This window comes from Danio rerio, chromosome 7 (genome assembly GCF_049306965.1).
Source record: "Danio rerio strain Tuebingen ecotype United States chromosome 7, GRCz12tu, whole genome shotgun sequence".
In the NCBI taxonomy this organism is placed as follows: Eukaryota; Metazoa; Chordata; class Actinopteri; order Cypriniformes; family Danionidae; genus Danio; species Danio rerio.
In genome coordinates this window covers 42048761-42075584 of record NC_133182.1, presented here as the reverse complement: position 1 = coordinate 42075584, position 26824 = coordinate 42048761, and the positions used below count along the sequence as shown (strand labels likewise).

General features: G+C 35.7%; 2 protein-coding genes across 3 annotated transcripts in view; both read left to right on the top strand.

Moving 5' to 3' along the window:
- The first annotated feature begins 257 nt into the window (after positions 1 to 257).
- arl8 (ADP-ribosylation factor-like 8) lies at positions 258 to 13025 on the top strand. 2 transcript variants are annotated; one of them, XR_012382312.1, is made up of 7 exons: positions 258 to 825; positions 4875 to 4935; positions 6535 to 6682; positions 8356 to 8439; positions 8569 to 8720; positions 10802 to 12552; positions 12705 to 13025. XR_012382312.1 is itself a non-coding variant. In NM_199824.1 (6 exon segments), coding segments are annotated over 6 exon segments (540 nt in total). In that variant the 5' UTR covers positions 519 to 779; the 3' UTR covers positions 10851 to 13025.
- Positions 13026 to 15759: 2734 nt separating this feature from the next.
- malrd1 (MAM and LDL receptor class A domain containing 1) overlaps positions 15760 to 26824 on the top strand; it is a 76303-nt gene continuing 65238 nt past the window's right edge. Inside the window, exons 1-2 of the mRNA XM_073906030.1 lie at positions 15760 to 15961; positions 17752 to 17896. The gene's annotated coding sequence lies outside the window, so the exon portion shown is untranslated. The remainder of the gene's footprint in view (positions 15962 to 17751; positions 17897 to 26824) is intronic.

The following is a 26824-nucleotide window of genomic DNA, read 5'->3' as shown; positions in this document are numbered from 1 at the left end:
ATAGAGTTGTAGAAAACTTTTTGGGTACATATTGGGTTGTTTAAATTACTAGTTGTTGTATTACTACACCAACTACAGTAATATAGGCTATAGTATATGTCAAAGTAAGATATAATCACAATTTGTTTGCTATTCAGAATATTCAATGTAGGTTCATGTTCAGCACAAAGCAATGTATGGATGTGACACTTGTGGGCTGGATCTGTGCACGTCATGATCCTCACACGTGTAACCTGACACTGATGGGGGATGGTGGTGTGTGTGCTTGTTTCTTGAGTGTGTGTATGTGTGTACAACAGAGAGAGTGATCGCTTATTTTTTATCCAGCAGCAGCAGCGTGCTGCCGTGAGCTCCGTGTGCCTCAATTTTACTCCAATGAGCTCTTATGTCTTACCATTTACACCCGTGTCCAGACAAGTGGAGCCGGTGTGCGTTTTGCAATTTGTCTTTAAGGAAAATGTTGATGAGCTCAGAGTGATCTGGGAAGTGAAGAAGACGCTTTTGTTTTGGTTAACGATGTATCCGCCGTACTCGCGTCTGTCGCACACTTGATCTGACCGCACGAAAGAAGAGCTGTTCATCTTAACCTACCTGTGTGAAAACACCGCGAACACACACAGACAGAGGGACGCTCGGACAGACGCAGAGGCGTGTGGTGAGTGCTCTTAACCGCATGGCGAGAGCGGGTTTATAAAGAAATAACGGCTCCACGGACAGCTGCTGTAGGCCTCTCCGCAAAACTAGCCCTCGCTGGACACGGCCTCTCACCCACCAGAGAAATGGGTCTAATCTTCGCCAAACTATGGAGCTTCTTTTGTAATCAAGGTAAGAGATGGGGTTCTGACGGATTTTTTTAGCCAGTGGTTTTGCCGGTGTTATTATTGTTGATATCCAGGCGCATTGAGCTAATGTTAATATGCTAGTAAGCTCGTTTTAAATCCGAGGCGTCGAGCTAATGGTATCAAAGCCATAGGCTCCTAATGACACGTTTACCTTTAACACTCATTGTGTATTAAAAATATTTGTATTTATTTTTTTCTTTCTAAATTAACTGTTTGTCGTTTTCGTGCCCCGTTATCTTCTCTCGGTAAACTTAGCCCAGAGTAAACCATCAAGAAGATGATGCGATAGTGGTGAAGGTAACAGATGGGTCATTTTAAATGTCTCTCAAATGATTTCACAGAAATTGAGTATTGTCCACTTGTTGGAACAGACTTGGGATAGCTATGTAATACTTCTATGTTATTTCTGAGCAATATCTAGCTCAAACTTCACCCTTTTTGATCAGGATAATGCTCTTGTAACTATATTATGACGCTATCAGTCACTTTGATAAAACGCATTAAGAGATCACTACATGTTATGTTCATGCAATACTTTACAGTACTGCAAATGTACAGTGTCCAGAAACACTGCAATAATCCTGGTGACCATATGGTACACACTTTTTTTTTCTTTTTTTTGTAATGTCATTTTGTTGCCATACAGTGTCATTTTTGGCAGTATAACAAGGTTTTAGGGCACCTATCACCCACAGGTGAGTAGGGTTAAGAAAAATAAGCTAACACTCTTGTTTGTAGTGTATTAAAAGTCTGAAATGTTTACATATTCAAAAGAGGCATTATCTGATTCAGCATACACATTACTCACGTTTGCAAATATTTCCCGAACTGAAATCTGAACATTAGATCAAGCAGGATCAGTAGCTCTCGTTTCATTTTGTTGATATATTGGAGTTAAATGTTTTTACAGATGATCTGAGATGGGCTATTTAGTATGTCATTTTTATTAGATCTTAAAAAAATAATGTTAGTAACACATTATTATCAAAACATTTCTTTAAATTTTTTCTTTAATTGAAAAGTTACCAAAATTGATGTTTGTGTCTACATAAGGAATAGAAGATGTGGATTAACATAAATGTGTATTTTTGTTAGTATCATCATCATTTGTTTTAAGGTTTTCTGAAAAAAAGACATGTTATAGAAGTAAAAAAGTGCAAAACCTTTATAAACTGACCAATGCATAGGGAAAAACTATGACTTTGCCTGTGTTTTCTTGCTATAAATGAATTTTTGCTGCCTACAACTATCCAGAGGTGAAACTTTTTATTTTTAAAAAGACTTTTGTACATTTGTTTATGAAATGTCTTCACTGCTGCCATGACAGATGTGTCTTTCACAACGTAGGCCCAGAGGACAGAGAGGGGTCAATTTATCAGTTTCAACTTTTGCTATAACAATGAAAGGAACTGATTTGAATTGAAAATGCTTTTGTGTAGAGAAACAGCCGTCATGACCACCTGGCAAACAAAAGCTGTGTGAGGAAACCTATTGCTCCCCTATTGTTTGCCTCTTTCAGCCGTCAGTTCTTCCTGACCAAGAGATCCAGCCTTCAGGAGAGTTATTGGCAAATCATGCGCTCTAAAACAGAATTTTCTTTTATAAAAGTATGCCTCTTTGTCTTCTAAATTTTACCTGAGTGCATATTTTTGTAATTGTGAAATTGTGCATTGTTAGTGAGTGAACAACTAAATGTTATTTAATGGCAAATTCTTTGCATTTCTTAGCAGTTTTGTCCCATGACGAACATTCTAACTAGATCCAGATTGTTGTAATGTCAGACAGATGTTAATTTAGCATTGGAATGGATATTGGTGTTATTGTGTGATGGCAGGATTGTTGTATGCTGTTTCAGCCATTATTAACACCAAATTATTTGCATTCACGTTCAGTTAGTTGTTGTAATACGGCTTTCTGTATGTGTTCGTTACAAATGAATTAGCCAGTCCTCTGGGCTAGATGCCGAGATTTGCTCTTGGTCCAGGAGGAGCTCTCAGGAGAAAGCAGGATAACTCTGGCCTACTTAGACATAGAAGGAATTCTACCATTGTAATCTCATTCTCCTCCCTAATTCCCTGGATTACTGTCCTGAAGAGGACCAGTCAGTCCATTATACCATGTGTTCCTCTCTTTGACAAACATTCCTATGGTCGTTCAGCAGTTCTTGAATATCATTGTTGATATTCATCAGATTTAAGTAAAAACAAATAAATATAACTATGAAATCTATTGGTACTGTCGATCATTAAATGCTCACATTAATGTTTGTAGCTTTTGTCCTTCAGCTACAGCTTTAAACAAAAGGACTAGCACTTTAAAGCTAGGCTATATTTGTCCTTGAGTTTGTTTTGAGAAGTTCCACCAAAAACTGTGGGTGGCGTTAACTGTATTCTTGAGAAACCATGTCTCTTCGTGACTTGAATTTGTCCTGTGGTGTTTTTGCTGGAGCCCAACAGAAGTATAATAAGGGTCGGTCATCCTGCAGGAAGTAATAGCCGTGAAAGTCTTTGTGGAGCTGTCAGAGATATCATGAGTTTTGCAGTCCTGCTTCCTGTAGTTCACGTTACAGTTCAGAGGTGAAAAAAATCCAGATGTGTCCTCTGTTAGATACATGTGCTTAAAAGAAGTCTTTCTTTCTTTCTTTCTTTCTTTCTTTCTTTCTTTTACAAATAGAATATAATGACCATTTCATAGAAGAACAATTTCCCCTCAAATATCGTTTCATCAAACAGTTTTTCAATTAATCTCTTTTTTTTCTTCCAAACAAAGATCCTGTTTCTGTGACAATTAGTCTGTTGTGGTATACAAAGTTTCCAGAGATGCAAAGTGTTCTTCATGGAATTACAGATCACAATAGAGCTGGGCCAATAAACGATGTCATACAGAATTGCCATCAAATTTATTTTGATAAGGATGATAAGCTCTGGACATTTTTACTCCATATTGATCTAAGAGCCAGTCACACAGCAGCAGTATGTGAAGGCAACCATTCAGCATGGAGTTAAAAGACCATTTCCTACCGCACTTTGCTAACAAACGCGACAAGAGGATAAAAATATTGAGAGGAAGCAGTCATTAAAGTAAACTAATCTCGAGTTATTATCCAAAGATGATCGAATTATCGGCAAAAGGTGGCACAAATTCTGTTATATGAAAGTGGTTTGGCTATCTGAAGTGTGACAAGGAGCAGATTAAAACGATCTGTAAAGTATGTCAATGGTCTGTGGAAAAACAGGGCTGCTCATTTCAGTAAATTTTTCCCAACCAACAGCTGATTTAAAAATACTGATTTAATTTAAATGAAAAACAGAACATCAGAAAATATTATGTACCTGAAGTGTTTACAAATTTACATTACAAAATAAAAACACTGACTGAATCCATTTAAGAACTTTTAATTTTTAAGAAGTTTTGATTTAAGGCCAAACATTTTTTTTGTTTTTTGCTAAAAAACAATATTTTAAATGGTAATTTATTGAATCCTCTAATCTTTGTTGCATCAGTCATTGTTAGGATAGTAACTTTTAAAACTGGAAACCACTTATATAAAAAATTATTGTTATTTTCAATATGGAAAAAAATATCGAATTTGCATTTTTGCCATATCGCTCAGCCCTAGATCCCAATAAATATCCTTTCTTTTGTAAGAATGCACGGCCTGTCAGATTCTTCTCAGATTAAGCTTTGATAATGAATGGATCACTGGTTTATCTAATCATGTCTGTTACGCAAGTGTGCAGTGCTGTGTTTGTATGGGATTGCTAGACCAATTATCTCTAAGTTAGTTGAGCTGAGAGCCACAAACTTAGCTATGAATGGGAAGAACGAGCACAGCAAACACAATGAACCCAGTGTAAAGCTATAAACATGTCTATTCAATGTAAATTACAGATTGTTATATTTTAAGTTTGATGCCTTCTTATATTCAAATTCAGGTTTTTGTGTTGTTACTTGTTGAGAATTATTGATTCTTCATTTTAGGTTTGTTCTTGAGTTATTGGTTTGACCATTTTTATGTTTTTTTTTTTGTAGAACACAAGGTGATTATTGTGGGATTGGACAACGCTGGGAAAACAACTATACTTTATCAGTTGTAAGTAAAGTAATATTTTATTTACTTTAGGGATTGTTTGTTTAAAAACATTTTAAAATTACTGACATTGAACAAGTTTTATTATACTTTCAATTGCTTTTCACTCTTAATTATTTTTCTAAAAAAATAATTTATACGTTGTTTGCTATGGCGGATTTCATCTTCAGGTTTAAATAGTGCATTTATAAACGCAGCAATAAGAGTAATATTAACATTCTGTAAAATAAATTGTACAACTCATTATTTCTTCATAAGGTTGTAACGCAGTAAATAATATTAATGTATTGAATTAAGACTCTTTTAATAGTAAAGTGAAGTGTTTAGTGTATATCAGGGCTGCACGATATTGAAAAAATCGGATATTGTGATATTTTATTTTTCTGCGATATATATAAATATATATTGAACACAGCTTCACAAGATGCTTGAATAGCTCTATTTGGCAGTTTTTTGGGGAGTCTTAACAGTGTTTAGGTACAGAAATTGAAAAAAACTAAATTATTTTCTTACTTTGCTTTGTCTCATTTCTAGTCCAAATATCTAAATGCCTAGATCACATAAAAATATTGTTTTGTTTTCAGCTTCAAAAGAAATAAGTCAGAATTAAGTTTTTTTTTTCTTTAAATCAAAGCAAAATTGTCTGTCAGTGGCATGAGTAAAATAATCTTATTTTCACTGAAGACTAGGAGTAGAAACAAGACAAACTTTTTTGATAAATCGTGTAAATACAATTAATCTTTGTTACACCTCAAAACATCATTTTTTGGACATTTTTACATTCTTTTAAAATTCTCAGTCAAAGGCCTTTAAAACACATGCTAATGAAACATTTTTATGGGTAAACTTTGCAGGTCTAGAAATCAGATGTGTTCTGTTGCTTCTGGTCAACTACAATTCAAACTTAACATTGCAGATCTTGCGATGTGACTATTGTGGATGTGCACATTGTGATATCGATGCTGAAATGATATATTGAGCAGCACTAGTGTATAATCCAAGTGTGCATGACTCTGACTGATGTGGCATCTTCATTCCTTAACAATAAATTAGAACTAAACATGCATTTAATAATATATTTTATTTTCGATTAAGTTGAATAATTTAAGCATAATTAGTTGCTTTACATGTGTACGAATGACTTTTTCTCATTTCTCTTTTGACACATTCATTTCTCCTCAGTGCATTTTTGCTGTTATTTCTTAACATCCACAAAATGTCTCCATTCATCTGCGAATTTGATATTACAAAACTGAACCTGATTCTGGAGAAATGCTTAAATATCTGGAAAACTGACTATTCATCAGTCTCAGCTTTTAAATATTTATTTTTCACTTTTATTACAGTTCAATTCATAGACAAAAAAAATGAAGGACTCTATGCAGCTTCATACCTGGACCTGATTGTTTCGTTGTAAATAGCCATTGTCATTTAAATAGTCAAGACACATCTATGGGCTTTTTTTATTAAGCTGAATAATGTGCAGCACAACAACACAATATATTTAAATATTGTGTGCACAGATATGTAAACAAGGTTTTTGTGTGGTAATTAATCAAAATCACTGCAGAATGTTTTATCTGAAGCTGTTTTGTTGTGCAGTTTAATGAATGAGGTGGTGCACACATCTCCTACGATTGGCAGCAATGTGGAAGAAATAGTGGTGAAGAAAACCCACTTCCTGATGTGGGATATTGGTGGTCAAGAGAGTCTCCGCTCTTCCTGGAACACATACTACTCCAACACTGAGGTAAAAGCACTGAGACGCTGTGTTGACAGAATTAGGACTGCTTTCAATTCAGTGTAGCAGAAGAAAGGCACTATATTGTTGATTTTATTAAAAGAAAAAACTCAGACAGTTGAAATTGAAATGCATAAAGCTCCTCTGAGTGATTGTCCAGGCTGTTAATATGTCGTCGCAGATGTGGTAGAAAGGGAGAAAATGAATGGGTAAGTCACGGTCTACAATGAAGGGGCAGAAGATGAATTTCCTGTGTCTTATTTTAAACCAGTATTTGTATTCAGTGAGACCTCATGGAGTCGACAGGAAATCCTTAACAGAGAAAGATGAAGAGGGATGGGATTAAGATGCATGACTTGAATATACATCTTCCACATGAGATAGATGGTGCAATGTTATTTAGTCTTATTTGTGCAGCGCTTTTTACAATACACTTTATTCCCTTTTTGTGTCACAGAAAAAAAGATGTTTTAAAACATACTGTTGTTCAAAAGTTTGAGTTTGGTGAAATAGTTTAAATATGTTGTATGTTCTGTTGAATTGATCTTTATTTCTATAGCATGTTTTACAATGTAGATTGTGTCAAAGCAGCTTGATCTTCACCAAGCCTGCATTTATTGGCTCAAACCATAAAAACAATAATACTGTGAAGACAAAATTGCATTTTAAGACCGCTTTTCCTTCAGAATTTAGTCTTAAATGCTGAATTGCTAATGTGGTGCTCAAAAAACATTGAATGTTATCAAAGTCGATACCGTTGTTGCTGAATGTTTTTTGTGTAAACCATAATGTGTTTTTAATATAATGAGCTGAATAAATGCATATTTGCTAAATAAATGTGTAATCCAATAGTTGTGATACAATCATACTGTCAAGCTGCTCAAACATATTTTGTTGGAATGTGGAAGTTTAAATTCTATTAGACATTTTATTTAAGGAGAGTACTTTGATGGAGATTTTTAAAAGAGTACCACCAGGAAGAATTTTTATTTATTTAACTGAAATCATATTTAACTTTGAATATATTTTTGTGTGAATTGTATTCATTTATATTTTATAAATTTGTCTAAATAACTTTTTTTTATTGTAATACAAATTTGTTTTATCAAGTAATATTTTATGTATATCCGTTTTGCCATAAAATAGCCATAATTTGCTGATGTGGCAATAAATAAATAAACAAAAAAATAAACAAATAAAAGTTGTATCTCGAAAGCCCTCAAACATATAACTTGGTATTTTTGAACCAGTTTCTAACAATACATAGGCAAACTAATATAATCTTTAAAGAAAGTTTCTGAGTAACAGCTGTGTGTTCAGTGGGATGTGAACAATAGTTGGACAACAGTTGTGCACAGCGGTAATTCTGCCAGACCTTAGCAGCTGGTTACTGATTCTGAGTTCAAAGTTCAAAGAGGCTTGAATGGCGAGACCCCCCGCCTTTTATTCAGAACGTGTGCTTGTCAGATTTGTGATGGGGCCCTGCTGTTGAGCTTTATTCAGGAGCACACGCTCAAAGAGATCATAGATACGTCAAGGGCATGAGCACAGAGCAACAAACAACTCTGTGGTCTTGCTAAAGTTAGAAACCATCTCTGAATGCTAGTGCAGTAGTAGTATGCAGCCTGTAATCTGATGATAATTCTTTGCGCGTGTGTGTGTGTGTGTGTTTTCTCTGGCAGTTCATCATACTGGTAGTGGACAGTACGGACAGAGAGAGACTAGCCATTTCAAAAGAAGAGCTTTACAGAATGCTTGCGCACGAGGTAATGCTTTACATTTACACCACATGCATACAGTTTTGAAATATAAATATGAAACATATCTACAAACCCATACTTCCAAGTCTCCTAGCCCTTTTAAATCTATCCCCTTTTCTCTCCTCATTCATTCAGGATTTGCGCAAAGCTGCAGTGTTGATCTTTGCTAATAAGCAGGACATGAAAGGATGTATGTCAGCAGCAGAGATTTCCAAATACCTGACACTCAGCTCCATCAAGGATCATCCATGGCACATCCAGTCCTGCTGTGCGCTCACTGGAGAAGGGTAAGATCTGCAGTGTTGCCTGGTATAATAACTAGAGTAGGGGTATTTATCTTCAAATCAGCTAAAAATTGCAGTTGTCACAAACTGAAATGTGTTTTTACTTGGGCTTGACTCAAGTCTAATATTTCAAATTGCCAAATATACCTGGGACAGTGGAGGAGTTGGGGTATTCATGATTGGGTCATGCTGCACTGACACACATTCATTTGTGCACACCCACGGACACGCCTCTGTGTATTTTACTTGCCCAGATATACTCAAGATGTATGTCAAAATGCCTTTCTTTAAAGAGATAGTTCTCCCAAAAAAATGAACATTTTATCATAACTTACTTCCTCATGTAGATCTAAACTGCATTACTGTTATTGAACAAAATGAGAAATTCTGAATAAGGTTGTAAAAAAGCAGGCACTGACATCCATTGTAGGAAGAGTTTGTCCTCCAACATTCAGGACAAACTTCAGAATATCTTCCTTTGTGTTCAACAGAAGAATGAAACTCAAGCAGGTTTGGAAATAATGACAGATTCTTCACTTTTTTTGGGGTGAATCACTTTAATTATATTCCCAAATTCTCTGTCAGTTAATTCTATAGTGAACGTAAACAGTTGTAAAATATTAAGCATATTGGATCTGTGCGCTAGGTCTTAAAGTAAGAGTGGATTAATATATTAGTGCATGAGTGTAATGAAACATCCCTTACTGCTCTTTATTAGATGATTTCATTAAAAAATATTTTATATCTGATGCACCCAGTGAAGGCGGAGCAGGCAGTGTTTGTTTGTAATAATTCTAAACATATGGAACATTTGTAGATTTCTATAGCAAAGTACCTTAAAAAAAACTAACTATTTACAAATTGATACTGAAATATTTGTACCTCAGATACCAAATCTTTATGCTCAGATAAATTTTCTACTAAAAGCAGATACTTTTGATACTTCAAAAATTTGAGGTAATTAATATTGTCAACTGGAACACAATGGAAAGTAACAAACTTTTTGAGATCTTGTTTAAATATTATTATTATTTTGTCTGCTGAACCTAAAAGAAGATATAAAGAAACCATTGTCCTCTATAGTAGAAAAACAAATACTATGCAAGTCAATGTTTAAAGGTTTCCAGCTTTTTCCAGAATATCCTCTTATATGTTTAACAGAAGAAAGCCAAACAGGTTTATGACAAGTGAATGATGAGTAAATGAGAAACTATCCCTTGATGCTCATTCATGCTCATTTGCCATATTTTTTTAACCATTGCGGTCACTCATGAAAGTGAAATACCAGCACAATCTCATGGCAGTTTGTAGCTTTTTGATTTAGTGGCTAATTCGTATGAATTTGTACAATGTTGGCTCAATCCCAATTCTACCCCTCAGCCCTTCTCCTTCCTCTTGTTTTGCGCGTTCACGTGAAGGGGTAGGGATGTCCCAATTCTCTTCATATTGAAGTTGTAGGGCTAAGGGGAAGGGCTAGATACCCCTTGAAATGGAGATTTTTCAGGACCACACTCGAAACTAAGGAGTACGAAAATTTCCAGGAATACACCATCTACAATGGCAGCATGACCGCACATGGAAGTCAGGAGATGCACATATTTCTATTTTTTTGTTATTATTATGAATTTTTACAACAAACAAGCACAGATTTTAATATATTCATAACCACATTCGTGTTTTACTTTCATGCTTTTAAACAAATCATTTAAAAAAACACAATTTCGCTGTCTACATCCTTAATAGTAACTCTTGTACAGCTGTCTCACAACATACTTTCACATCTGACACTCGAATAAAAAAAACAGAATAAAAAAAACAGAATTTGGGATTGGGCCTTAGTACATTTGCTTATCCCTCAATGACGATTGTATATAGGGGTGGGGTTGGGAGCCACACCTCTGTTTTAAAATCCTACATTTTTACATGACTGAACTGAATTAGCCACTAAACTGACAAAACGTAAAAATTAGTTCTGCTTCATTGTGAGATCAGGCTAGAAATACATTGAAAATGATCAGTTCATCATGCTCTAATTTATCTGTTGATTCGTCACTCTTAACCATTTGTGCGCATATGTGTTTCAGGCTGTGTCAAGGTTTAGAATGGATGACCTCGAGGGCTGGACTCAGATAGCCTCTGCTTTTCTGGCTAGACTGATTGACAGTGATTTCCACCTCCTCAGGTGGCATCGCAGACTCATCTCATCGGCTGCTTACCTTTTATTTTTAATCTGTCGGTCAGAATTGACACTATGCAGCTGAACTGTCTGGACACCTACCTCAGCTGGGATTTAACGGTAACGTGAATCTGGTTTGATGGATTTGTCGATCAGTACTAAATCAGGAGCAAATGGATTTTTTTTACTGGGTGTATAGCAGAGGATATTCAAAGTCCAAAGTGTTTCAGCCTAACAAGAGGCACTACAGTGTCTGGCGTTTGTTTATGAGTTTTTAACACTGCCGATGGAGCAGAAGTTCTCTGGAGGGGTTTATTAAGCTAATCATGTAAGTTTTTCTTCCAATCTAATGGGAGGAAAGGATTTGAATGATCTGGTACTTTTCAAGTGTGGCCATTTAGTCCATTGTTGTCGTTTTCGGGTCTGTTGTTCTCAGCTTTTTTGGGATAATGAGTTTTAAAAGTGCCATTTGCTACCCACCAACACCACTAGCACTACATATCAAGGAAATGCCTGAACATATCATTTGACTCGGGCCACATTACCTCAGTCATTAGTTACAATAGAGGGTGCTGTTAGACTGGGCCATTTCAACTTGAAAGTTCACTTATGGGGGTATTTTTAAGAAGAAAAAAAGCAGGTATGATTATCATCGCTGTAAAAAAAAAAAGGCTGGGGTGCTCATTTTTTTCATATGCATTTGATGTTTTTATTTGCTTAATTTCTCTGAAATGGCACATTAGAATTTTTGTAATGTCTGTTACGAGTGTGTGTGTGTGCGTGCGCAATTTGAACATGAAAATGTCCAATCTACATAAGTGCAGCACTAGCATGTTTTGTCGGTGTTTTATGTTACCGTGCTACGTGTTGGGATGTGGTTCCACCAAACAGGTCATTCAGTTATCATAACAAAATAGTTACTCTGAAATGTTTGTTTCATTTGCAAATTCACTGCAGCTGCTCTTCATTGGTCAACCAGCCATATAGCTGTGATTTTATTCACAATTAAGTTTTGACTTCTTTTCTTTAGCTGTACAGCCTGAGGTCATGTGCACTACATTTGCATTATACTTTAGTCAATTTATTTTTGGTTCAGGCTGAAACTGTTCTTTCCTGTTTTCACATTTTCCTATTTTCTTCATGCAGTGTTGCTTGATGAAGGGAAACTCTTGCAAGACTTTGATGCAGTGACTCTAAAGTGGTGCTCAATGACATTCTCCTCCCAACGGTCAAATATAATTTGCATAATTATTACTGGGTGCTGATCTAAACAAATCAATCTCATGGATCTGTTGCTTTCTGTTTTGCAGGGGATATATGGGGTGGTTCTCACTGTCGTGGACGTGTTGTATACATTTTATACCACAACAGCATAACATTGACAAATATGGCTTTTCTGATTAGCCGGGAAAGCAATAGTTTGGCTGCTTAACAGGTCACCTTTATGTAAACTCCCCTCTTTTGCAGTGTTTCTCAACCACGTTCCTGGAGGACCACCAGCACTGCATGTTTTGGATGTCTCCTTTGTCTGTCACACTCATTCCACATCTTTCAGTGTCTACTAATGAGCTGATGATCTGAATCAGGTGTGTTTAGTTAAGGAGACATGGAAAATGTGCAGGGCTGGTGGTCCCCCAGGAACACTGGTCTAAAGCAGGGGTGCCCAAACTCACTCATGGAGGGCCGGTGTCCTGCATATTTTAGTTCAAACCCCAATTAAACACACTTGAACCGGCTAATTAAGCTCTTTCTAGGTATACTAGAAACTTCCAGGACAGTGTGTTAAAGGAAGTTGGAGCTTAACTTGGTAGGACGCTGGCCCTCCAGGACTGAGTTTGGGCACTCCTGGTCTAAAGAATCAAGTATCAATTACAACCCTGATATGAGTTTGTTGTATTGTACCATTCTGGACGGAGGTCTTTTGGAAAAAAAACTATTTAAGAGTGTAAATGTGGCTCACCCAGAGGAATGGGAATTATGTGTTGCTGCAGACGCCTCAGAGGAGTGTATTATTGTGTTCTTGGTCAAACCATTCAGTTCTCAGATGTGCCATTTCTAAATGAGCAGGTGAAATCTGTAGCAACTTTCCTAATTCTTATAGTTTTATAATAAAAGCTTTTATTTTGAAATCAGATTCGTCGTCTTGTTTTATTATTTTTAATGAAGGTTTATTTACTATAAAGCACTGCATACATTTTGTACATCTATGTGTTCCACAATAGGAATATGAATGTACGAGGCAAGATTGTTTATGACTTGTGTGAATTTTGTTAAACCTTTTATTACTTATTTCTATTTCTATGTAAAGGGGGAGTAAAAAGAACATGTTGGATTAGTCTAGTGCTTCCATTTGGAAATTGTCCAAACTTTAACTTTCTTTTATACATAGAGTACACAACCTGACCATCCAAGTTTTAGGAAGAACAAATAGTAACTTGACTTCTAGTTGATCATTTGGTATCAGAAGTGGCTTATATGAAAGGCAAAGGCCTCTAGATTAGACTTATGTTAGTCTGATGACTTGGCTGGTCAATCCTGGAGCACCTTGACCTTCTTTGCTTTCAGGAACTTTGATGTGGAGGCTAAAGTATGAGAAGGAGCTCTATCCTGCTGAAGAATTTCCCTTCTCCTGTGGTTTGTAATGTAATAGGCAGCACAAATGTCTTGATACCTCAGGCTGTTGATGTTCCTATCCACTCTGCAGATCTCTCGCATGCCTCCAGACTGAATGCAACCCCAAACTTGACTGATTTCTATGAGAATCTTGGGTCCATGACCATGTGGGTTCCAATAGGTCTTCAGCAGTATTTGTGATGAGTGGGATGCAGTTCAACAGATGATTCATCAGAAAAATGTACTTTCTGACAAATGATCAACTAGAAATTAAGTTATTTGTTGCTCTTATAACTGGTATTGACGACAAGACTTTTGTCAGGTAGTGTTTAAAAGAAAAAAATATGTCCACTCAGTAACCTAAATTGATGAATTACAGTTGTTGTTTTGAGGCTATTTTTATCTGATATTTTTATTGTTATTATTTATGGATTAGAGGACTTTGTCTTGAGGGCGACACAGTTCATACTGTAAGACAACAGCTTTTATGTGGCATATTTATTCATAAACATTATATATTTATACCTAGTAATGATTAGGATGTTGGAGTTTACCATTTGCTGAGCTGCTAGATTCCATCATAAAGCATTCTTCGTTTGGATTATTGGTTGTAGTCACCTGAATGTTTAGTTTCTGCAGTCTTAAAATAAATTCTGAAGCTATGTTTTCCCCAACACTAAATCAAATAGTCTCATATTTTTAACAACTGAAATTAATTAGCTAACATAATATTATTTTTAATTAAATAATGTTTAAATATTTTCGGTTTTTACACCAGATTTACAAAACAGCTTACACTGGACACAGGCTTTGCGAACAAAAAAGTTCAAAAGCATGAATCTTTTTATAGGCAAATAGCCTGTCAAAACATGATATTGTGGATCATTTTATTAAATACATTTATAATTTGTTGATTTGAGGGATGAGCATTTATTCATACTGAAAGCTCTCACGATGATTATTGTAAAATAACTGTGTGAAGTGAAGTGGTGTGTTTCCACCTGCCTCGCTGCAGCACCATTACTGTCTATTTATTCATTTCTATTCTTTATATTTATGTATGTATGTTAATCGGGTTTTGTTTTTAACAGTATTTTCGTCAGTAAATCAGCAATTTATAATTGTACAATAGAGAGAAAAGAGAAAACACTAATATAGGGTGGTTTAACAAAAAAAAATGCTTGAATAGCCTACTACTTCAACATTGTAATTTCTTTTTCTTGTTCTTTCTCGTTTCAGCATCTGTAATCATGGCATTGCATTGTCATTATTAATGTCTCCTTAATATTTGACCAATTTGACAAACGTCGTTCCTAATTACCGATTTAGGTACATGCAAGTGCGGGTACTGTCCACTAGAGGGTGACATTGTCTCGTGTTTAGGATTAGGATTATCACAAGTTTAAAACAAGTATGTTCTTTTCTACCCGTTTTTCCTGCTCTCACATTATTTTCTACCGTGTCAAAATTGAAAATTAACTTTCTATACATCCATCCATCCGTCTGTCCGTCTGTCTGTCTGTATGTCTGTCTGTCTAGCATTAATGTACATTTGAAGAGACTGTGTATTTTGGATGGTGATATCCATTTTTCTGATAATTGCCTTGTCCTGGTTTGTTTTAGGTGAGGTTGAATGGAATTAAATAATCTATCAAGGCAATCATAGCCTGTCATTTGTGTAATGGTCTATCAAATATTTCAGCAATACTCCATTTTCTGGTATGGTATGTGTTCATCAGTGTATCATTAATGTTTCAGATTGTGATTTATAAGGTGAACATAATGGGCACTTATAGCCTACAGATTTAATGGTGCATTGTATCACAAATCCAATTGAAATCTATTTGTTATGTCAATGGTTTGCCTTTAGGAGGGAATTAGGACGATTAGGAAACCTGCATCTACTACATTTACGATTAAAGAAACAGAATTACTGGTTTGCATCTTTGCCAGCCTTAATGGCCAAGAGTAAAAAAAAAATCCAGATTATTAGTGCTCAGGAAATGTTCCGTTAAATGTTCATCCAATCATTGCATTTGGTCAGATCTGGTGCGGGCTACTGCAGCAGCTGAGCCAGAGGATGTTGAACTGCTTCTTGACAAAAGAAAGAAATCCAGATTCCCTTAAAGCAGAGGTGTCCAAACTCAGTGCTGGAGGACCGGTGTCCTGAGAGTTTAGCTCCAACCCTAATCAAACACACCTGTGGCAGCTTAATCAAGCTCTTAGATATACTAGAAACTTCCTGACGGGTGTGTTAAAGGAAGTTGGAGCTAAACTTAGCAGGACATCGGCCCTCCAGGGCTGAGTTTGGACACCCCTGCCTTAAAAGGAGTGAAACACAAAATTTGAAGACGTGCCAAAATACACACAGACAACAGGGTTAAACAAAAAGTGCTTGTACTAGGCTTTTGTACATGAAATTTGATGGAATGTTCGCAAAGTTTCTTATCAGCAGGTGAGCTAAAAGTATTTCTAATATGTAAGAGATTGTATTGAAGCTTACCTACTTTTACCTGTTAAGACATGCCTTTACTTGTAGACTGTTGTAGTTTGAAGAACCATGACGCATGGCTTGAAAACGGCGTTTTGTTGTTGTACTTCCATTAGGTGACACTAGTAGTGCCTACTCCACTTTAAAGGGATAGTTCACCCAAAAATATAAATCCTGTAGTAATTTACAAGCCATTCACTTGTTCAAAACCAGTTTGAGATTCCTTTATCAGAGAAGAAAGATTTATTGAACAAAAATATTATAAAATAACTTAGTGTTTGTAAGCAGCAGCCATTGATTCCATAATACTATTTCTTCCTTCTTGATGTAAATAAGGTTTCTGAACATGTTATATTGCCTGCCAATGGCCACTTCTGAGTGAAAACAATCTTGACCGTATTGCCATGAGAGTTGTTCCAAACCAAAGTGCCCAAATCTGGCTACTTCGAAGGACACTTCGGAATGAAGAGTACAACTGATGGACACTTTGGCACCAATATCCTTTGTGCAAATAGTTTGGTGTCACAGAATGATGTATGTACAATTATTTTTCTGTGAGCTACTACTTTAAAAATATTTGTATATTAAATATTTATTTTATGAAATAAATTTGAATTAGACATACAAACATGCATGCATTCACAAATAAGTGTTAAACAATTTGGGAGTCAACCAACAAACACGTGTGATGAATGCACACCTCCAAGATCATTTCGATAAGATGACTCAGAAGTATGTTACAAAAATATTTTTTTTGACCCTACACCCTTCATCCCTTACCCTCTTCTTTCTGGAGGGTAAACCATACAGAGGAATTAGGGCATAGTGATGGGCCATTCCGAATGGAATGCAGTGAATGGCTGCTGATTTCCAGCATTCTTCTGAGTATCTTGTTTTGTGTTCAACAGCAGAAAGAAAAAGAATTTGATCTACTTGGCTGTGAGTAAAAGTTGAGGACATTTTTATTTTTGGGTGAACTATCCCTTTGGCAAGACACTGCAATAGGGTAAAGGAATTAACTCACTTGTTCACTGTACTTCTACAGTTAATTACATGAATTTTTCTTCGTATTACAAGTTTTTAAAATGCGTTATATATATATTTATATTGGCATATATGTCAGATTCAGAATTCTTGTTTTTTTTTTTTAACACATTAGAGTGAAAAACTTCTAAAAAGGAGATTTTGAGTATCTTTTTATCACTTTTTATCTACTGATTTAGTACATTCTTGCTTACAGCCAGAAAACAAATGCATTTATTATTGGAATAAAATATTGTACGTAATCAGCCAAATTATGTTTGAGGATGTTCCTAAATATATTCCTAAATGAACCTTTTAGAATAGGAATGTATAAAACTAAAAAGTATTTTTAAAAACTGAGTTTATAACCAGTGTTGGGGGGGAAAGTTACCTTCAAAAGTAATACATTACAATACTGAGTTACTCCCCCCAAAAGTAACTATTTTCGTTACTTGGTTACTTTTGCGTTACTTTTGATTGTTTACGTTTACTTTTGATTATTATAGCAATATAAAGCTAAATGCAACAAATTTTTAAAACAAATTAAAAAAATAGCAATAACAACCACAACAATAATGTGAAAATAATAATAATTAATATTAACAGAAGTAGTAGTATTACACAGCCCCGAGGTCCAGAATTTTAGTGTGGTCAGATATTCTCCACCAGAAATCACTGTGTATCCATGGTAACTCCACTGTTAAAAGGCTGCAATCTCTTCTTTGCCCCAGGAGCAGATCTGTATTAAACAGAATACTTTTGCCAAAAAGAAAGAAATGCAGACATAAAGAGATGGAGGTAAAGGACGATGAGGAGGAATCAGAAGATGAAATGGCTGGATCAAGCATGGAGTGCACACTCTTATTTCAGCTCTAGGTAGGAGAACTAATAGAGTCAAGTTCCAGAAAAATTATTTTAATGCCTCTACTAATATGGTGTTTTGTCTTAAATGTGCCTGCAGTGGTTTAAAGGCAAGGCTGTATTTGGATATATTTTACTTGTTCTTTGTCAGTACAATTCTCCGTTTCATTTCTGCATTTGCATAGTTTTGGTGACATCAGTAACATTAATGAATCACATTCAGGTCATTGCTAGAAGATGATCCAAGGCTCAGTTTAATTTCCTGAAGAAAATTGAATTCTGTCTAAAGTAATTACAGCCAAAGCTATTGTGGTATGTTCTCATATCAATAATTAATCTCTGGGGTCAGTACAGTCTCCTGGTCAGTTGTCTGTTTTAGTTAGAAGAACCTGCTCTGTAAGAATCACTGTGTCCTGTTTTAAAACATTGTGATATTATACTTGGGGCGTTTGTGGCAGAACGTAAGAAATATAAATACAAAGTACAAGTTTATTTTGATTTCTAATTTATCCAGTTAAAATGTACTGTATAAAATGCTCGGTTCCACACAGTTCCTTCATGTTCTCCCAACACAAATTGATTAAGTTAATTGATTTTACAAATTTAAATGGAGTCAACGAAACAATTAGGTTGTCCCAAAAACAACTTTTCAATTGTGTTGTTTTAACTCATTTTAAATAAGTAGAACAAGCAGCAAAAGGCATTTTTGAGTGCAGTCAGCTACCAACATAGTGCACACCAACCTCTGCCATTTAGATTTTGACTCAAGTTTATTTTCTGAAATGAAATGTCCTGAGAGTGAGCAGAGAGAACTTTCTTTAAATGAGCGGTGACCTAAAACAGGATATGACAAATGAGCATTTTGACCTGAAACGTCACAAACACAATGTGGAGACACAAAAGACTTATTTTACATCTTGTAAAAAGGCTAAAATTAGAGCCCTTTTAGGTTTTATATAGTGGTGTAAGTTAATGTTAATGTCAATTAACTATTTGCTATTTATTAAATATACTATGACAACACTCTTTCCCTATAAAATAACATCTTGATGTGTGTAAGGCCGGAACCGTGGCTCAGTGGTTAGCACTGTTGCCTCACAGCACGAAGGTCACTGATTCGAGTTCCAGTCAGTTAGCATTATGTGGAGTGGAGACATATGTGGAGTTTGCATGTTCTCCCCCTGTTCCTGTGAATTTCCTTCGGGTGCTTCGGTTTCCCCCATAGTCCAAAAACATGCGCTATAGGTGAATTAAATAAACTAAAATCGGCTGTAGTGTATGAGTGCTAGAGTGTATGGGTGTTTGCCAGTAATGGGTTGTGGCTTAAAGGGCATCTGCTGCATAAACATATGCCTGAATAGTTGGAAGTTTATTTCACTGTGGAGACCTCTGATATTGAATGAGTGTGTGTGTAAAGTGCAAAGGGAAGATTATTTAAAAAAAAAATCTGTTTCAGGTACTGGATATTGCTGTACCTCCAATGAGTATGAAGCTTCTTTAGTCTTATTGTTTTATTCAAGTTGTTCACGTTATTACTAATGGCGTGAAGGTTATTCTAGACATTCTTACATTTCCTGACATTTTCATTTTACTGCAGTATGACTGAATTCTTCAGCTTTGTACACAGAAAGAGATTCCCTTATCATCTCCACACTGAGATTTAGCATGTTGTACACAACTTGTAGAAATAGCTACATCAAAAGCTGATTACGTTTCTCACTTCTTTGCTGTCTCAAACATTTTTGATCATTTTGAGAATTGTATGTATGGGCATGCATGCATAGTGTTCATTTGATTTCAAACTACTTAACCATTGGATCTCAGGCTTGTGAGTTCTTGAAATAGATGACCAACTTTGGGTCATACAACTGTTTTAATTAAGAGTAGTCGTTTATGTTGTGAATCTGCTGCTTAAAGTTTCCTTTTTTTATTTTGTTTTCTTTCTGATTTTCAAAACAAGAACAAACATCAGGATTAATATAGATATGAAATACAATAAGGGACTAATAAGTTTTGTCTTATCATAAACTCCGTTGTGCAAATACATCAGGATCTTAAAACATAAAGGGGATTAATTCTTTCAGTGTGTGTGTGTGTGTGTGTAGAGTTGTGAAATATTAAAGAGCTTGTTTAAAAATCTCAGTGGAGAAATGACGATAAAAGCATTGGACCAGCCTTAGAAACAAGGGATCATCAAAGATGGAGAAATCAATAATTTTAACATTAAAGTCATTATAAACAATTTTTATAACGTAAACACTAATACAGACATCAAGCTGACAGGTCACAATAAATCACAATTTTGCATAAATGCTCTAAACTGAAGGCAGCGCAGTGGATCAGTGGTTAGCACTGTCGCCTACAGCAAGAAGGTCACTGGTTTAAATCCAGGCTAGGCCAGTTGGCATTTGTGTGTGGAGTTTGCATGTTTTCCCGGGCGTGGGTCTTCTCCAGGTGCTCCGGTTTCCCTCACAGTCCACAGACATGGGCTATGGGTGAATTGGCTTAACTAAATTGGCCGTATTTTATGTGAGCATATGAGAGTGCATGGGGTTTTTCCTAGTAATGGGTTGTGGCTGGAAGGGCATCCGCTGTGTAAAACATATGCTGGATAAGATCGCGGTTCGCTGTGGCTACCTTTGATAAATAGGGGACTAAGGAAGGAAAATGAATGAATTCTGAACTTCTGTTTTGTCATGTAAATTTATGGTTTTTTTTTTTTTGTTTGTTTTTTTTAGGTTGTTTTCTCATTTAAATAGATTCAATGGACTCTTCCATATTTCAGATTAGTATTTGTCATTACTGACAGTAACTGATCAGTGTCAGGAAATGAGATTTATACAAAACATTTTGGTTGCTTTTTTAAATTTAGGTTGCGTTGATGGTTTATTGAGATTCATACTGTTTCACTCCCAGCCCTCCTTGCTACAGACACTGCAGTATAATATGATCAAAGCACAGTTATATTTAGATGACGTGAACACACTGACACACATCTTACAGGGTCACAGAGTCAACTCTGCCGACAGATGGAGTAAAAAGTGGTTTTACTCAAAGAGTGTTTGAAGTTTGCTTCCAGTGTGAGCAAATTCTAACAATAATCTGCATCTAGATATTTACATGTCAAATGTTATTAGTTTTCCATTAGCAGCAATTAATGCTAGTTTTCAGACAAAAAATGCATTAATAAGTGTTTGTTTGTAGTCTTTTAATCTACCAAATGAAACTTATTCAGGCCCTATACACTGTTCAGTTTACCTATAGCACATGTGTTCGGACTTTGGAGCTCCCAGAGGAAACCCACATGAACAAGGCAAGAACTGTGAGGCGATTGCTACCCACTGCACCGTGGTGATGTGTAAAAAAAGTTCATTCATTCTTTTTCTTTTCGGCTTAGTCCCTTTATTAATCTGGGGTGACCACAGTTTTATGCAGCAGATGCCCTTCCAGCTGCAACCCATGTCTGGGAAACATCCACACACAGTCATTGCCACACATACATACACTATGGACTATTTTAGCTTATCTAATTCACCTGTACCTACAATATTTGTTTTTCAAACTAATGTCAATAATTGCTGAATATTCTTCTTTAGTGTTCAACAGAAGAAAGAAACTCAAACATTAATTTATATTTCGGCTTAGTGATTACAATGTAAAAGAAGAATCAACAATCCTTGCTATTAAAAATTACTTCATTTTCACCTCTGTATCATTCTGACCCTAATACATTTTACACAAACCTCTAGAACATTTTACAAGCCAAAGAGCTGCCATCATCATAACTATGCTCAATATTTCGACTCTGTGTTTTATCAAATAGTACCTACCTAATGACCAGTCAATAACCCAGAATTTAAAATTGAATTAAAAAATGAGTGACTCAATTGTTTGTCTTTTTATTAGTTTAATTGAGAACATGCAGCAGAATACTTGTGTATGAATGTATGAAATTCTAATAACTCTTTACTTTACTTTGGATCTGAAATCTTCTGAATTATTAAATGAGAATAAATTGATAATCTGCACTGGCTTGCATGACACAGGAGAGAACTATTGGGAATTTAACTCCATGGTTTATTTGAATTTTCACTTGGTTATTTGTACCATCTATTCATTTTCTTTTCGGCTTATTCCCTTTATTAATCAAGGGTCACCACAGCGGAATGATGAAATGGGGGGGATGACCTAAGGTGTAGACAGAGCAGGCTGATAGTTTAAGCTCTGACAGGTAACATACAGGCCATAAAAAGCCATTTATTCTATCCAGCAGCTACAGAGTAGGAGAATGAAGCATACAGGGGTTGATGACCAGTGACAGATTGTGTGAGCAAAATCTAACAAAGGAAATGTTGTAGTCAGAGACACAAAATCAAGTGTCCAGAAAAAATAAAGAAAGTGCACAGTCATTGTTATAGTGTTAGCCAGCATGAATGGGCAGCTATAGGCCTGCTTGATGGATAAATATTTCATTGTGCTACCCACTGCGCCACTGTTCTGCCCAGGTAAATATTTTAAAAAAGTAATTATATTCCTTCTGTGTTTAATTACACTCTTTGTTAACTGTTTTATTGCATGGGACACTTTTTTTTGTCAATATATTTATTATTTTCACATCTGCAATCAAATCAATGTACAACTAAATTTTCTATTTTATAATTTTTTATGCAGGTTTTTTATGCCTGTGATGATTTTATGACACTGATGAAACTAGTGGAGCTGTCCTAAACAGCATCAGAATTTAGGCTGAATTTAGGCTGAATTTAGGGAAATCTTTAAAAGCCTGACCAAGACAGTTCACTGTAGATCAGGACAGGAAAGGTTCAGTAGACTAATTGCTCTAAATCAGGGGTGTCCAAACTCAGTCCTGCAGGGCCAGTGTCCTGTGCTGCGTTCCAATCTGCATAGTAGGTCTATTTAAAAATAGAATTTAGTATATACTAATTCTATTTTCAAATACTATACATATGTCCCAAACTATAGTATGTTGAAAAGTGTATACCTGAGGTTTACGGATGGTTTGCTATTTCCTGTAAAAAAAAAATTTGTTGTAGAAGTGTCCATACTCTAACAGCTGATATTGCCCACAGTAGCATTGCGCGTTGGACGTAAATGCGATTAGAACTACAAACGAGTGTGATAAGTGTAATAAACTACAAACATGATGGACGTGCGAGACCAACCGTCAAGTACACTCTCAGAAAAAAAGGTACAATGAGGGTACAATTTTGTTCCTAGAGGGAACAAAATATAAAATTGTACCTTTAAAGGTCCCATATTGGTCCTTAGGGTACAATTTTGTACCCAAACGGGCTATAAAGGTACAAATGTCCAGATTTAGGTTTGAAAGGTACATTTTTGTACCTTTTATAGCACATTTGGATACAAAATTGTACCGTAAAGGACCAATTTGGCACCTTTAAAGGTACAATTATATATTTTGTTTCCCTATAGGAACAAAATTGTACCCTCAGCTCATGATAAGATCAAGACACTACATAACACTAATTTAAATTTATTAATACTAAACATTAATACTAAAATACATAATTTAAAAATATAATAAATAAATAAATTGATTGAATTAAATATTTTAATAATTATTTTTTTTCATGTATTTAAATTACATTTTTTCTCAAAAATGTTAATAATTTAATTTATAATTAAATGTAATTTTAATCATTAAAAACGTAAATACTGGTCTTTGCTTACTGTTTAAGTCCCTATAGTATATATGGGATGTAGAATAAGAACCATGCAGAGGGACAGCATCTTCATACAGGTGGTGATGTTGCTGTCTCTTTAAGAATTTGGCTTGTTGAGACGTTATAGTAGTGTTTGTTACTGAAGCGGTCGGTAGAGTATGCTGGCTGTTTACACAGAACTTCACACGCTTTTCAAAGAAAAGTCTATTTTGGAGTCCACACTTTTCAGGTAAGAATGTATTAAAGATATATTTTCAGTCTCATTTTTACATGTGAAGCCGTGTTCTGTTGATTTTGTCTGACTCTCTGGTCTTGGCTTTCCCCCGCTTTGTGCTCCGGGCTGGCTGGTGTACGTTGGCCTGCAGGATGGAGTTTGCTAAGATGCCTGCAGCTTATTAAAGAAGTTAATACAACCGTGATATCGAAGTTACCTAGGGACATAACGTTATAGAAGGTAAGTACTATATGCTGTTAGTTTTCTCGGTGTAAAAGTTCCCTTTATCGTCTACGTTACGTATTCGCGCCTTATATGTTACGTTACGTTACTGGTTTATTAATAAGTGTTGCCACGGCGGAATATAATCGCAACCCAGATAGCAAAATACACTTGGGCCAGTTGCGGCTAGATTCTCGCCTGCCCGAGTCCGTCTGCTGTATCGTTACTCGGGCCAGATGCGGCGGCAGAAGCGAGCCGACGCTGCCGTAACCGTGCACCGGAATCGGGCCGTGAGTAATGTGCGGTGTGGCCCGGAGCGGGCGCGACTTAAGTCTTCATATACCTTGATATAAAACCTTTTGTTATTAATACTGGAATTTGTAATTATCGATAATGTTTTATATTTTGAGGCCATTTTCTAGCCTCGGTTGACCGCGGAAATGTAATTTTAGACGGTTATATACACCGCCATTTTGTGAAGAAAAATCACAATTTTGTCACCGGCAAAGCGACTGATTATGTAAACGTGGCTAGTTACAAACGTGGCGTGTGTATGCTTGTTACATATCTTCGTTTCAGTGTCTAAGTTACATTAATGTTGAGGAGTGTCCACAAACTCTCATGTCCAGAATTGTTGCTGCTTTACTATCGTTTAACGTTATACTTATATATAAATAAAATACTATAAATAAATAGTTATTGCTTTATCTTATTGCTTTCCTGAAGTTTATGAAGTTTCCAATTGTATTTCAGGACAAGATTAAACAACATAATGCAGGCTAACAGCATCAGACCAATGAAGGCATGTCATATGAAAGCATGGCTCAGTACAAGATGTAAGTATGTCTCATTATCTATACCATGGTTTTAATGGCTTACATACTATTTTAAATTTGTAGGTTTTTACTTACAAACAACAATAAATGTACACCCACGTGTTTAAAATTATTTTCTAGGTTTTCATCGAAAGATGAGAGATCAACTGAAGAATGCTATGGACCTGACTCTAAGGTGCTCTTTCTAAACTTTCTCCACTTGATTAATGTTATTAAATTCTAGCTTTGTATGGATTCATTCATATTTGTTTGTATGCCACATCTTATGTTCCAGGAATTGATTTTACAGCAGCACTTCTCATGTTGCCAGCCTTGTTAAGCGAGACACTTCAACATTTCGTTGTGCTCAGGTGCGCATGTTGTTTTCTGTTTAGTATATGCTGTGATAAATGCATTTTATAATGTTTGATATTCTTTATATTAGGATGACGCAGTGGGTAGTGCTGTCACCTTACAGCAAGAAGGTCGCTGGTTCGAGCCTCGGCTGGGTCAGTTGGCATTTGTGTGAGGAGTTTGCATATTCTTCCAGTGTTCGTGAAGGTTTCCTCCAAGTGCTCCGGTTTCCCCACAAGTCCAAAGACATGCGCTATAGCTGAATTTGGTAAGCTTATTTGTCTGTAGTGTATAAATGTGTGTGTGAATAAGTTTGTCTGGATGTTTCGTAATACTGGGTTGCAGCTGGAAGGGCATCTGCTGCATAAAACATATGCTGGATAAGTTGGTGGTTCATTCCACTGTGGCGACCCCAGATTAATAAAGGGACTAAGCCAAAAAGAAATTGAATGAATGAATGAAATTTATATTAGTCTTTTAATCTGTAATACTTTTTTTTTAAATCGGTGAATATTAATTATTTTACTTTCTATGCATGTTGATTTTTCTCTTCATCAGTGATAGATTGATATTAATGTAATTATTGCTTTGTCATTTACAGTGAATCATCTTCACCACATCCAACAGTTCAAGTACAGGAGGACACCACCGACTGGACAACTGTGTTAACAAGACGAGTCACGGCAGTCTTCAGAGTTGATGGGATTGCGATTGGCCGGGCTAATGATGTGGATGAATATACATTTTTGACATATCCATCTTATTAGAAGAACACCTTGATGTTTCTGCAGTGGAATGTTTTGAATGAACTGTGGACTGTGACAAGCCTCGATCTACTCCAGTTACCAGAGTGATCAACCTTGTTTTTTGTTTCTCTACGTGCTCTTGGGATAATCACAATCAAGTTAATCCAGCACACTGCTGTCATTCATGCATAAAGCAGATTTTTAAATATCTTGTGGTCCTAATGACTATCAAAGAACATTTTCCAGATATGAATGCTTTACATGTCATGTTTACCAAAAGCATAAACACATATTGTGTTACAACAAATTACAACTCCACTTGAGGATGATGAGGAGTAATCTACTGGTGTTGAGGAAGAGGCTACTGATGTATTTGGTTTTCTGCACTGTTGAAGCAATTTATAGAGAAACATTGCCTTCATTCTGAAATACAGAGAAAATGTTGATGACAAATTATTTATTATGACTGAGTATTCTGACTAAAGACAAATACTTTGGACTTTATAAAGTGCAGTACTTGATGTAGCCTGTGTAATGTGTTTATAAATCTTAAACAGTATTCTTGTGGTCTTTGTATTAAGGGTAGATTATATACTGTACAGTGAGTGAACAATTTTTATTTGTTTTCTAAATTGTTCTTTTTACTGTTTTACATGTCTGCTTTATATTTACTGTGTAATTTTATTTCTTGACACATTCAGTTGTGAGTTGTAATGAAATATTTCTACATTAATAAATAAAAATGGACATCTGCTAACCAAAATATTTTATTTATTTATTTGTGCATGCAGTCACCAAAGGATAAAAATGCCTGGGTCAGTACCCTGAAAATGCTATATAATATAAAAAGGTACATTTTTGTACCTTCGGTGGGGGTACAAAATTGT